The following is a 13,742-nucleotide window of genomic DNA, read 5'->3' on the forward strand; positions in this document are numbered from 1 at the left end:
CCTGGGCATATCCCAGCGAAAACCAAGGCCTCAAAAATCCGACAATCGACAGCGATTCACCGCGTTACAGTTTTGTTATCTATCATCCTGTTCATGAGCTGTTGACCAGCCCTAGAACTAACTAGTGAGTAGCCGCACCTATCCCGCAAGGGGTAGAAAGCAAGGGCTCGCTAGTAAACCCTGTGGGCCAGCAGACCCCCTTTGTATCTGGCATACTGTAACTGAAGAAACATTGGAGACTCCACCTCTTAACTGCCTCTCTTCATAGTTTAGACAGCATATCTACACTTTCTATACTTATATTTACTGCAACTTCGTTCCAGCCGGTTTCCCCTCTTATTCGTAAGAGGGTGAGGCCAGGTGAGTGAATAAAACAAATTTTTACTTTACCTTATATTTACTCCGTAATAACTTCTACCACTAACACCCTATCTCAATGAGCTGCTGACCAGTTCTGGGCTTAAGGAGTTGGCAGCCGCACCTAGCCCATCGGGTTAGAACGCAAGGGCTTACTCCAGAACTCCATGAACCAACAAACATCCTACAAACTTATTATAAGAAAACTAACAACTTACTCTAAGTCGTCTACTTGTGCCAACTCGGCGAACCTCGAAGGCGGTCATAAAGCTACCTCCAATCCCGCCCCACAAGCTGCGCGCTCGCCTGCTCCGTAAAGCCCGCGGCTCTCCAAGCGGTGCCGGAATTGCTAGCCCGGCATTCCGCAACAGTGACATCCATCTCAACTGTGTCCAAGAGGACTTAGAGGCAGCCTCCCTATCATCAAAGACATGGTGGTGAGAATAGAGGGTGCCCAGTGGCCCAACTTGACATGGTAAGGGGGCCTTGGGGAGATCAACACCATCCTGCAGAACCCCATCCCATGACACTGACCTGCTACCTGCAAGATTGACAGGGCTCCAGAAGCTCATAAGCTATGTGGAGCTAGGAGGCACACAATACTGAGTGAGAAGCTTGCCTTCTTAAAGGGGCAGAGTGTGGCCTCCAGTGTTATTGTTATTGTTATGTTGTAGCCCAGGGGCTTGTGTTTAGGTTGTCCTTTGTACTGGTGGACTGGTAAGAGGCTAATAGGGGAGGAGGAGGAGACCTCATTGGAGCACACTACTGTGTAGGGCCCCAGTACCAGAGAGGGCACTGATACAGGGCTGCAGAGAACCCAGTGCCAGAAAGGGCGTGGATACAAGGTTGCAGAGAGCCCAGCACCAGAGAGGACACAGTGACAGGGGCCGTAGAGCCCAGGGACCACAGGAGGCCGAGTTAGGCCAAGACTGGATCAGGGAGACGTTATTCATATACCACCTGTGAGGCATGGGACATGGTAAAGGGGAGGTTTTGGACCCATGCAACTAACTCATAAGGCTTGTGGGTGTCCCATGAAGCACCTACTTGAAGCAGGACCTAGCCAGGGGTCCTAGAACCCTCAGGGTTTAGTGGGGTTCATCAGGACCATGACCAAGCAGAAACTTGAAGGCAGCTTCCCCATTTATTATCTGTATCAACAAGAAGGGAGCAGGTGATAAAAGAAGGTACCCATAGGGCAAAATTGCCATGGTCACAGAGCCCTAGGTGCATCACAGCAGTCCCTGGGGACCCCGTGTTGTAACAATTAGGTAAGAGTAATAGTGTATATTGAGACATTTCTGAACCAGATTATTTCATCAGGTATTAAAATTCATGGAAAAGTGTGTATTAATCTGAAAAGGCAATCTGGACTCGTAGCAGAGATGATATCTTTTATTAAACCAACAAGATTTTTGCAAGTCTTTAATTGCAAGTGTTTGGGCACAAACACCATCAGGCATTGGAGAAAAGATTGTAAAAGTTCTCCTAGGTAGAAATGAAAGTTCATATTTCATAGGATTTCCCAGAGGAGTCAACAGACTTAAAATTCCTCTGGGCAGTCAGTTCATAGCTAGTATGAAGCCTCTCACCTCCTTAGATGATCTGTAATGATGCAAATTACCTTGAAACAAAGGCAGGAGCAGGATCTCAGGTTTCAGGTGGTCACAGTTGCTTCCTGCTTGGGAAACTATGAAAATTTAATTTAAAAAAATCAGCTAAAATTCAATTTCTTCCATGGGTCAGGTATCCAGGTTGTGGATGTATTGTTTTAAAGGAAAAGGCAATCAGGACTTGTGGTAGAGTTGATATCTTTTATTAAACCAACAAGATTTTTGCATCCCATCTCTAATACGAGTCCTGATTGTCTTTTCCTCTAGATCAATATGGCTACAACCTGGATACCTTTTAGCTGTAAAGTGTATTTGCCCACATTATCCTGGTGAAGGCAGGCATTGCTGCTTCCAAATCTAGCAGATCCACAGGGATCTGTGGGAAGCCTGGGTCTTCCAAGAAAAGGTATTGCATTGCTTTATTTCTTGCCTCTTCCATTTCCCAGAGGGCACGTCTACACGTGAGCATTTACTGCGTAGTAACAGAAATTACTGCACAGTGTGGATGTGAGTCTACACATGCACGTCTCTACTGTGCAGGAAATATGGCAACTTATGTTGACTACATGTGGTAACGTGCTGATTAGTTACTATGCAGTAATGTACATATAGATGCATTACTGCACAGTAACCCTGGGGGCCTCTCTGCTGTGTTTGCCCAGCCACTAGGTGCCCAGCCTGAGCCCAGCACAAGGGCTCCTGGCTGGCTGCCTCTCCTGGCTTCAGTTTGGGACTAAAGTTAGTTCTAAGTGCTGGCAGCTGGCTCTGGCTTCAACTTGGAACTAAAGTTAGTCTGAAGGGCTGGTAGCCATTTGGCTGGAAGCAGGCTGCTCTGATCTGGGACTGAATTTAGTCCAAAGTCTCTCGCATGTGTAGATGCCAGGCTATTTCCATTTACTGCACAGTAAATTTAAGCAGGTGTAAATGCCCAGAAGCTATCAGGGACTTCCTAGCCACTCCGCTGTGCACATGGCAGCTTCTGGGGACCCAGAGTGGGAGGAAGTGCCAAACAATTAATACTGTCTGGAACTATGTTCATTCTTCTTTGTGAATTCTGAGGACCTGGAGAGAAAATGTTGGGCACCTCACCATTCTATTTTTGTCAGGATTAGATTGTAGCAGGATGGAGTCCTAGGGTCGCCATGCACTCCCCTAGGGACTGCCTTTAGTACTGTGCCAAGCGTTCTCTAAGCACCCATGGAATCTTGCCCACCACGTCTTTGATGTTATGTATTTATTGTAGGGAGGCTGCCCTTCATTCCCTTGGCTATGGTTTCCTGCTATGTGCCGGACCTGCCTTGGTCTCCCTGGCACTTGGGCGCTCTACAGCCCTGCCTCGCTCCGCGTCCTGTTGATGCTCTGTCCCTTCAAAGTCTTGTCTTACTCGGGCTCTCTGGAGTCCCGCCTCACACTGCACCTCAGGGTGCTCAAACAGTCACTGCCCGTCTCTCTCTCTGGGGCTTCTCGCTCACCCCGAGCCTCACTGGTGCTCAGGTTCTCCATGACCTTGTTCTGCCTTCTGGGGTACTCGGGGTCAGCCCTCTCCCAATACTGCGCCTTTGTCTTGCATAACACTCAGGGATGACACCTCCCCCTCTGCTTCGCCCTTATGGATGCTCTGGGTCAATGCCCTCCCTGCACTGTACTTTCTGGCAGTCTGGGAGGCACACTTCCTCTGCTGCACCTTTTTTGGCTTCATGGTCACTGCCCACTGTCTCTGGGCCTCTCAGCAGTGCTGCCCACTCTCTGGGGCTGGGGTCAACACTCTAACATGGTTCCCTGTGAGGCTTCCTCCATCCCCTTATAGCCTGGTCCGAACTCTGATCTAACAACAAGCAAAACAAGCCAATCGGCTATAACACAAATCTATGCTTCATGGCTAAAATGTCCTCCAAACCACACCGCAGGTGTTCCATCTCTCACCCGTGTCACTAGCTGCTTGTACATCCAGGCCTTTTGCCTTTCACACATTCAGGGTTGAGCTCCTTCCTCCTTGGCCGCAGGCTGCCTTCTTTGGGCTTTGGCCTGTGATTTATGTCTGAGCCAGGCCCTCCCCCTTCCGTTCAGCTGACCAAACAGGTGTGTGTCCTTAACTCCCTTTGGTTGCCCCTAGCAACCAGCACCTGAGCCACTACTCCAGCTTTCTGAGCAGCAGGCACCTGAGTGCCCTGCTACATAGATTAATACTTTTTGGTTGGGATGTTGTCCTGTGGGATCAGGCCAATGCTCAGGTTCTCAATATCGCGCTGTTAGACAGGAAAGCATGGTGTACAGTTGCACACACACACAAAAATGAATTAGGTGCACACACACACTCTAGGTGCACGCACCCCCAGCAGGTGCACACACACACACACACACACACACTACCAACTTAGGCACATACACATCCAAAATTACCAGCCTAGGAACATGAACACTTATCACCAATTCAAGCACCTATACACACCAAAAGTTAGAAAAAAATCAATTGTCAATACCTGCACACCCAATACACATATCACTCATTCGTATATCACACACACGATGACATATATGTATATTCACCAGTTTACACACAAACCACCCACATAGGTGAGTTCCTAACTTGGATGGTATGGTATGTATGTGTATGTTTGGGGTACTTGGGGAAGTTTAACGTGTGAGAGAAAGTGTAAGGAGTGCAAGTTGCCAGAACTGGGATTAGAACTGATAGACTAGAGAAAAGCTGGTTGAGGAACTGAGGCTTGGGGTTACTTAAGGTCAAGTGGCCCCAGGGTTACTCAGGGTCACTGGTGCAAGTGAAAAAGCCCGGTGGCAAGGAGGAGACAGCCAGGAAAGAGAGAGAGGCAGAAACCTGAAAGCTTGGGGCAGGATAAGTGGTGGCAAGGAGGAAACAGGAAACGGACAAAAACCCAACTTGGGGTTTCAATACAACGGGTGTATTGAACAGACAACACACTACACAGCCCTATGAAGTTATTGGTTCCCACATGCACGCACACACACACATACACACACACACACAAGCACTCACAATGGCAGCAGGAGAAAGAGACTCAGTGGAAGGGTTGGAGTCCAGGTAGGGAAGAGAAACAGAGTCCAAGTTCTTGGCTCAAGAGGGGGTGGGGGTGATAGGCTGGAAAGGGGTCCTTGTCCAGTAGGTGTTGTCCAGAGGGGGGTTGCTGGCAGGACCTCTGGGTGGATAAGTGGTGTGACATGGTGCTGGTCCAGATGGAGAGGGCGTCCCAAGGAGTCAGTCTTCACTACCCCTTTTTATGGGGCGGACTATTTCTGATCTCCTATGGGGAGGGCATGTCCAGGCAATGTCAGTCCTGTTCCAGAAGGTTCCAGGTGTTCATACTGAGCATGTGCAGCCTTGGCACAGTTGTGGGTGCCTCATCTTTTGTTTCTTGAATGCTGAGGGTGGTTCCAATGGCTGGGTTATTGGTCCAGGTATTGGTTTTGATGGTTCAGTCATTCAGAGGGAGCTATTTTTAGATCTACTGCCATTGTCTTTCAAGAACCCTCATTCATCCCCATTCATCCACGAACCAAATTACATAGGAGGGGTAGGTATGAGTCACACAGTTACAACAGAGTTACAATAGGGTATGCCTGGGCAGGGGACACAAGATGGAGACTTGAGAAACAAAATGGACACTTGGCATGACTTATGCTAACTTACAGATGTAGGCCTAAATCATATCATATCAGTAAAACAGTAATATAGTACAGTAAAAATCAATATAAACATAATAATTATACAATATAAATCAGTGGATATCCATAACAGGGCAGTTATTTGAAAAGAAGGAGAAAAAATAAAACAAAAACAGCTTGCTACCAAAATAAAATGCTAAAGCTTATTCTATGGCTTAACTCACTTATACTTATCTATAGGGGATAGAGAGGGAGAGAAAAAGTCAGAAATGGTTAGGGGAACGGGAGGGAATGTATTTTTAAATAATAACCCCCCCCCAAGAAACAAACAAACCCAACAACAAACAAACAACAAACTGGGGGTTTTGCTACAGGGATTTAAAAATTGCTCATAGGGAGCCAGCTGCCAAATCCTATTGAATTTCATTTTTAACTCCTATAGGCCCCTGTGTAAATTCCTGCTTTTGTTTCTAACAGTTATTACTTAAAGTTTTGCATGAAATCGATTAAAATTCAGTGATATGAATTGATATCTGCTTCAAATATTTGGGCATATTTGGATGCAAACTCAGGAGTTAGGTAGCTAAAGAAAAGACTTGAACAAACCATGAGCTAGCTAAACTAAAAATGAACAAACCATAAGCTTGGTGAGGCTTATGCAGCTCTGCATATTTCCCTCAGCCATTTAAACTCATGACCATCATATTTTGTTTGTATATTTAACTAGTATTTTAGGCACAGATGTGAAAAATGTCTGAGACGTGAGTGGCTAGTGGGACAAAATGACATGACATGAACATAAAATTTCAGCTGTTTGACATGTCTTCATTAAGTTATCCCGTCAGTTGTGGTCTAACTCATATGAACTCCATTGAATAGTATGACAGGACATGCATTTGACTGCTAAAATGACAAATGTGTGGACACATGCACATGGTATAATTGGACAGATAATGGATGAATAGCATGTAGGGGAGCATCCTAGTAGTGAAACGTGAAACAAAACATGAAACACACATTATTTAATGAAAAATATACCACCTAGTTTCTGGGATATTTGCTCTTTCATTTCTTTATGGTACATGGAAATATTAGTCCATCTGTTATGGATGGAAATTGTGAATGGGTACCTCATTTTTCACATAATTGATGGATACAACTGTGTATGGTTTACTTTATGTGTTTTTAAAGTCCTGGGGACTTTCCTTTATGGGAAATCTAAAATGAATGAAAAAACTTGAGTAAATTTGGAAAAAGACATGGTACTTTTAGAAGAGAAATTAGCTTAATCTGTGTATGCTAGGGCAATGAAAGTGATTCCACCTTTGTGAAAAATTTCAGTTTTTCATGATTTCTTTTTGCAAAACTGAACCCTGCAATGTTTCATTTGAGTAGAAGAAAATGTGATGCTCATCCAAACACCTGATTGCCCACCTAGTAGCCTGCCAAGAAGTGAGGAACTTGGAATCCCTGTTAGTTATGGCTTGGAATTGCCATTATTCTTGTTAATTTTGCTGCTACCAGCCACTTATTAATTGTAGTAAAACCAACTAAACTTTCATTGTCAGACTGGCAAGTTAACAAGACTACTATTCAATGATAGGCAGAAGTGAAACTAACAGGACTTGTATGATTTTAGTTGGTGGACACAGGGCTTTGAGGATGCTTAGTTCCATGGAATCTAGCTTGCTAACCTGGAATGGGTCTTTAGAAATAATGGGTCCTTTATGGCCTACCTGGTGGGCTGAATGGTGCCTGGCTCAGCAAATCAAAACAAATGGGTGAGTAAACTAGAGGGAAATGAGGCAGAAATCCTACTTGGAGATTCTTAAACTGTTTATGTGAAATGTTTAGATATTGGCAGAATTTTAACCAAAAAAATCAGAATTTTTTTCAACTCTATTAACATATAGAACAAGTTGCAGACGGTAGTAAAACAACGTGCCACCTTTAGACACTTTTGTAGTCATGAGGTAAACATTTGGCTTACAAGCTTAAAGTTGCCTTTGCTTATTTAATTTCCAGGATGTTACCAATTCTTCCAAGAAGTATAAAGGAATACATTTTGGAAATTTAACTGGAAGACGCAGTGAATTTAAGCCTCAAGAAGGTCCTGGACCAGGGGAGTATGACATAACTCAGTAAGTAAAAACATACTGGTTTCTGTTTCATTTTTGGCTATTAAATCCCCCCCCAAATGTTTAGTTTCCATATTCACTTTCAATTTTATCATTATTTCAATTTGTCTGAATTTTATAAGAGGTTTTCCCTGTACATGCCAGTAATTCTGAAAACTGAGTGCAGAGTAAGATAAGCAAATGCACTTAAGATATTTACAGATCTGACTTTGACATGAAAGGACACCATAAAAGAAAATGAAAAAAATAATCAAGTTTTTAAAAATCTGCTTAATCTGATCTGGGACCACAGATATTACAATACATTTATCTAATTTGTATGTTTACTGCATGGTGTAATTATTAGGGGGAATTAAAATTGTTTATGCAACTTTTGATGTGCATTTTCATACCTTTAATGTTTGCACAGCTTGAAAGTATGATATGATATTATAATACTTGTTTTTGGCATAATAGAACACCCCTGTAATGTGTGTTTGCATAAACTACTTTAGGGTAATTTTCATTTGAGAGAAGATGGGAAACATCAGTTCAGTTCCAAAATAGCTTAGGATAAATCCTCATTGTAGGTGTACTTAGGTTGAATTTTGTTTAATAACTTCATTTTAAATTTCCAATTGATGGGCTTGCCACCCATCTTACATATTAACTCATACATTACATGAGGATTTACCCCTACTACATCCAACAATTATATTTTTATTAGGGACATCATAGTTGAAATTATTGGTCTTTCTATCATATTGGAGCAGTGAAAAGAAATAGTCTGTTTTAGGTGACAGCCATTTGTTGTATGCTCAGTGGCTTGATAAAATACAATATTTCTTCAAATATTCTGATGTTCTTCTACTGCAAATTGAATTTAAAAGCTTGCATACTGTAAGACAGTGGATAAGAAATATATTACTGTAATTTCTGTGCTTGGCTAATATCATCTGATGTTAGCAGTAATATTCACAGCAGGGGAAAGGTATTTTCAGTTTTATTTTGTATATTTTGTTGTAACTAAGCTATTCTGCTATATAAGGAAACTTGTTTTTTAAATTTCTTGTGACAATTAAAAAAATTAACTTGTTCCTGTTCATTTACTGTTCTGTGACCGTAACCACTTAAGTCTGTAGTCCCTTAACATGCAAAACAGATGGGGTTCTGTGTTGATTTTAATTAAAAAAAAAAAAAAAAAAAGGGCTTCTAGTGAAACTTTTATAACATTGAAGGTAGCCATACATTTTCAGTGAACTTAATCCTGCTTGCTTAAGGGTTGAGTTCAATGCATGAATAAGCAAGTGCAACCGGCGGGCTTTGAACATCAGGTCTTGTGCTGCTCAGCCTCTGGTGTATGGACTTGTCTGTCGCCTCGTCCCTGGAATTGTCTATTCTGGATAGGTCTTAGGAGTAGTCCCCACCCCTATCTTGCCTGCCACGACTTTGCTGGTGAACTTCAGTGGAGGGGCCAACTACTTAAGCTTATCTGGAGTCAGGACTTTTGGGGGTGGTGGCCTTCTGCGAGGATCTGCCCTCCCTTCCACCTCACCCTAATACCCAGCCACGCCGAGTTGCTGGTGGTTCCTGGGCCTGACCCTCGCCTTGCGATGCCAAGGGGTATTTGGTGGCAAATCTGTAGGCTTGTCCTGACTCTAGATCCAGCTGATTAAGGAATCCTTCTAAGGGTTCCTCCCTGGCCCTCCAACTGGGGGCCACTCAGCACATAACTCAAAAGAAAACACTACCTGTAAGTGTCCCGGGCTATAAATCGAAGTTTGGACTCCCTGTCCTGGAGAAAATCCTCTCCTAACTTGATTCTATCTGCAGCACCCCTCTGGCTGGTTGCTATGGTTTCCTAATTGCCACTTGGGACTGCTCCTGGACACTCTGGTTCCCTCTTTACTCGGTCCCTCGCCGAGTGGTCCCACCTGACAGAATCCTGTGCTCTGCAGCCCCTCTCGCTGCTTGTATTTTGGTTCCCTGCTGGGATGGACTCTGGGGTCTTCCCCAAACCCGTGCCAATCCCACCTGGATTGCCGGGTCCTCCTCTGCTCCTCTCTCTTCGGGGTGGCTCTTAGCACCTGACTCTGACCCCAAATACTTGTACCCAGCTCTGCCGTCACAAGCCCAGGCATCCACCGCCTCTCCCTGGGCGTTCTCCTTCCTGCAGCTGCGGGATGTGTTCCAGCCTCGTGGCTGGCTGCTGGCCTCTTCCTGGCCTCTGAGCGGGGCCTCAGGAGTGTCTCCCCTCCTGGCTCTGCTCCAGCTCTCTCCCTCCTCTTCTTCTTCGCTTGGGGTGCTCTTTATGCCCCTGCGCTGGCTCCGATCGTTATTGATCGCAGCTTGCCGTAGTTTGAAAATCAGCCAAGTGGGTCCCGCCACTTCTGGCTCTTCCGTGTCGTCAGCTGCAGGTAAGGAGCTCATTGTTTTTTTTCTCTTCTTCCCCTCTCCCCAGCTTTGTTTTGGGTCCCAGGGTTCCCTTTTTGCCTTTTGGGGCTATATCGTGCCGTTACCCTGTGACAAGAAGAATTTAAGCAGACTTTATTGTCTTCTTGAATTGAAGTCTGTTTCTTGTACTTGAGAATGTACTCAAAATTAAAAGTATGACTGCGTGATCTTCTGAGTCAGAGCCTCAATCATATAGTATATCATAGATTTGGAAGCTTTAAGACTAATTGTTTAAGACATAGTATATTGACTAGAAAGTGATGTGCTGTATCTACAGGTTGATTGATCTACATCTGCTCTCCCAATATCTGCTGTTATAGAATCCCTTTCCAGCCTTTTTGTATTCTTGTTTTTTTGCCTTTTTCGCCATTGCATGGTTGCTGTAGCGAACCTGGGATGATGATGACACAATGACTATGAACAAGTGGCAAACTACAATAATTGAAGTCTGATTTCTCAGTCTTCTGTACAGTTACAATATGCATAGAACCTCCCATTGCTGAGCATTCCAGGTTTTCATCAGTTATTGCATATAGCAGCTGTTTGTAATACACTTGAAAGAAAATAGGCTCTCATTCTGTGTATTTGTATGTCCAAGCATTTAAAACCAAGGTCTCATAAATCTTTCTTTAAACTTTCTAAAGGGAAAGTGCACTACATTATGAAAATGTCAACATCCAAAAAGAAGACAAGAAAAAATATGACCCCTACATCCCACGGTATCATGAAGTAATAGTATTACAGGAAGAAAAGAAGGTAATGCCAATTCAGCTATTTTCTAGTACTTAAAAATAATTTATTGTGGGATTGAAACCCTGGGACTTGAAGCTTGTATAGACAGAAAAAAACCTGATTGTAGTTCATACTAAAATATAAAAATGCTTTTATGAATCAAGAATCAGAGGCCTCTTTCCTGAATTTCTTGCTCTTACATTTGATATTTTTGTTTATCCACAAAAATTGCCTTAAAACAGACAGTATTTTTTGAAGGAACAGATTAGTTTTGTTTTCATTAATAGGAATTATGAAATAGAGTGTGTTTACACTTCTTTCTGGAATGGCATGTTAAATCTCAAATTAAATGATTTAATAATCTATATTCACCCCACAAATCAACAATATAAATATGCTTTTTTTAAGGATTAATTTGGAAAGCATATTTTGCTATTTTTGTCTTTCTTTGAAGTACTGAAATGAATAAATAGACTTTTCAAAATCTTTTGTTTTATATTGCAAAATATTTGAGCCCCAGAGGTGTCTATAGAATGAAAAATAAAATTGAGTTAAAAACAGTTGTATTAAGCTAAACAATTTGTCCGTAGTATGTGTATTTGCTTTATTTCTTTATTTGCTTACATTCTTTATTTATACTTCTGCAGATTATTTTGAAAATTATAAATGCACTTTAACATTTCTTTAATTGTTAATAGCAATTAAATGGCATCTGAAGTGAACTTGGGCTTGTGAACTTGGGAAGCTTGTGTTCTCTCTCTCTACTTTGTTTAGTCTATAAATGTCCATATATACTCTGCTTCCATTTCAATAGAAACATATATTCACTGGTTGCACATAAACAAATTTTTTACTTTTGTTAGAGATTTCTTGTACATATAAAAAATTATTCCACTAGAAACTACAGTAAAAATGGTCAAAAGGTAGAAAATTTCTTGACTGCTTTATGTGGATTGACATGGCTTCGTTTTTATATTTGACTGAGTTCTTTAATACTACTCATGCAATATGATGATAGCATATATGTGCTGCAAAATCCCATTTTTGTCCACAGCTGGGTATCAGCTAATGAAATTGCTGTATGTTTCAAAGCTATATGTTCTAACAGCCTAGACATGCATTTCTTTCGTGAGGTAACATTCCTATTTGCAGCAGGACTTCCATCCCCCATTTTCTTTTTAGACTTGAATTTTCAATACATCCTTCATGTCTTTGGGGGAAAACCTGTGTCTAGAGAATAAAGAACTGTAAAGGTGGGAAGGAGAATTTTACAAATGCAGTTGAGCTAGGATTTATTAAAGAAAAAGAATTTGTGTTAAGAGGATTTGAATGCCAGAGTTACTTGGGTGGGTTGTCCTCAGACTCAGAGCAATTATTAAATGAAAGGGAACAGAGTTTTTAAAAACAATGGGACAAACAATGATTTTGTGCAGATGAAAAGCATGGACACAGGGAGGCTTTGCTACTTTTGTTAATATTCAAGTAACATACAATTATGTAGAACTTTAGTCTGTAATTTTGGATTTGTCTATATTTAGCCACTGTTCTGAGAAGAAAATGGGCTGTTTATATTGAAACAACGTTTCAGATTAAGGCTATTATCACTAAGACCACTGCATCACTGCTCTGGGCTTCCTTGCTGCTACTGTTAGTATAGACATAAATCTGTAAAAGCTGTTTGATATGATCTCTTGAAGTAATGAGATCATGTCATGAAGATTTGATTTGCTGCAAGTCATAGTTTCTCATCTGGGATCATCTCAAGCTGTAACTGATAGGGAAATTAATACCTCACAACTGCAACTTGAAAACATTTATCCACACATAATATTAAGTAAGTGCATAAAAGCAGAGTGAGGTTTAGTCCCCAGTCCTTTAAATTCAGTGGTAGTCCATGCAGGAATAACTGTACATCTGGGCATTGGTTAGGATAGGGTCCTTCAAAGAGATGATGCCTTTCATGATTTAGTGATTACAGAGCTTTGAACAAAAATCACATTTATAAAGACTAAACTGAATCTTATGATCTTCAGCTGTAGGAGGAAAATAGTGGATGTCCTATGAAAAGAAGTATGGCCTGTTAAAATGTCCTGTTCAGATGACTGCTGTGCTTACTGTGTAGAGTATTAGTTGGCAATGGTAAATCATAGGCTCTGGAATATTAGAAAAAGCAGTTGTGCTGGCAAAGACGGCAGGGGATAAAAATGAATCATCATTGTGGCTTCATATCAGCATGGGTGATATTCATCTCGTACAGAATTTATTAACAACTGATTTTTGGATCTCAGCCCTGGGCTTGCATAGGGGGCTGGTTCAAGGGTCTGGGTTCACTGCAGAGGCTGGGAGTGACACCAGCATGGCACAGGAGCTAGTCTGAGCCGCCTTACTGTACTGGAGCCTTGAACTGGCAAGGCTGCCATGCAGCTGGGAGGGGTTGGGTGGGATGGGAGCCCAACAAAGCTGTTTGTTAGGTTTCCAGCCTCCTTACCAGATAGAGGCTAAAACTGGGAAGGCTCCAGCATAGTGTGGGGATAGGAGGCATGCCCAACAAATAGCTTTTTCAGCCCCCAACCTCATTGGATTCTGATGGTGGGGCAGCTGACATTCAGGAAACCAACTGGAGATACTCTTTGCCCAAAGAGGCCTACCTTAAAACCATTCAGAGTACCCTTGGCACCAGTCTTCACATTGTAATGTATGAACATTCGTGTTTTAGTGTGTTTAACTCGCTTCATAGTTTCATAGTTTCTAGGGACGGAAGGGACCTGAGTAGATAGATCATCTAGTCCGACCCCCTGCCATGGCAGGAAAGAGTACTGGGGTCAAA

The 13,742-nt window shown here is 42.5% G+C and overlaps 1 protein-coding gene across 2 annotated transcripts in view; it reads left to right on the forward strand.

Moving 5' to 3' along the window:
* STPG2 (sperm tail PG-rich repeat containing 2) overlaps nucleotides 1-13,742 on the forward strand; it is a 572,264-nt gene that overhangs the window by 46,137 nt on the left and 512,385 nt on the right. For both annotated transcript variants that reach the window (XM_019553336.1, XM_019553334.1), the window contains 2 exons: nucleotides 7,638-7,753; nucleotides 10,828-10,939. In XM_019553336.1, coding sequence (XP_019408881.1) covers nucleotides 7,638-7,753; nucleotides 10,828-10,939 — 228 coding nt within the window. The remainder of the gene's footprint in view (nucleotides 1-7,637; nucleotides 7,754-10,827; nucleotides 10,940-13,742) is intronic.

This window comes from Crocodylus porosus, unplaced genomic scaffold (genome assembly GCF_001723895.1).
Source record: "Crocodylus porosus isolate Cpor-Errol unplaced genomic scaffold, CroPor_comp1, whole genome shotgun sequence".
Taxonomy (NCBI): Eukaryota; Metazoa; Chordata; order Crocodylia; family Crocodylidae; genus Crocodylus; species Crocodylus porosus.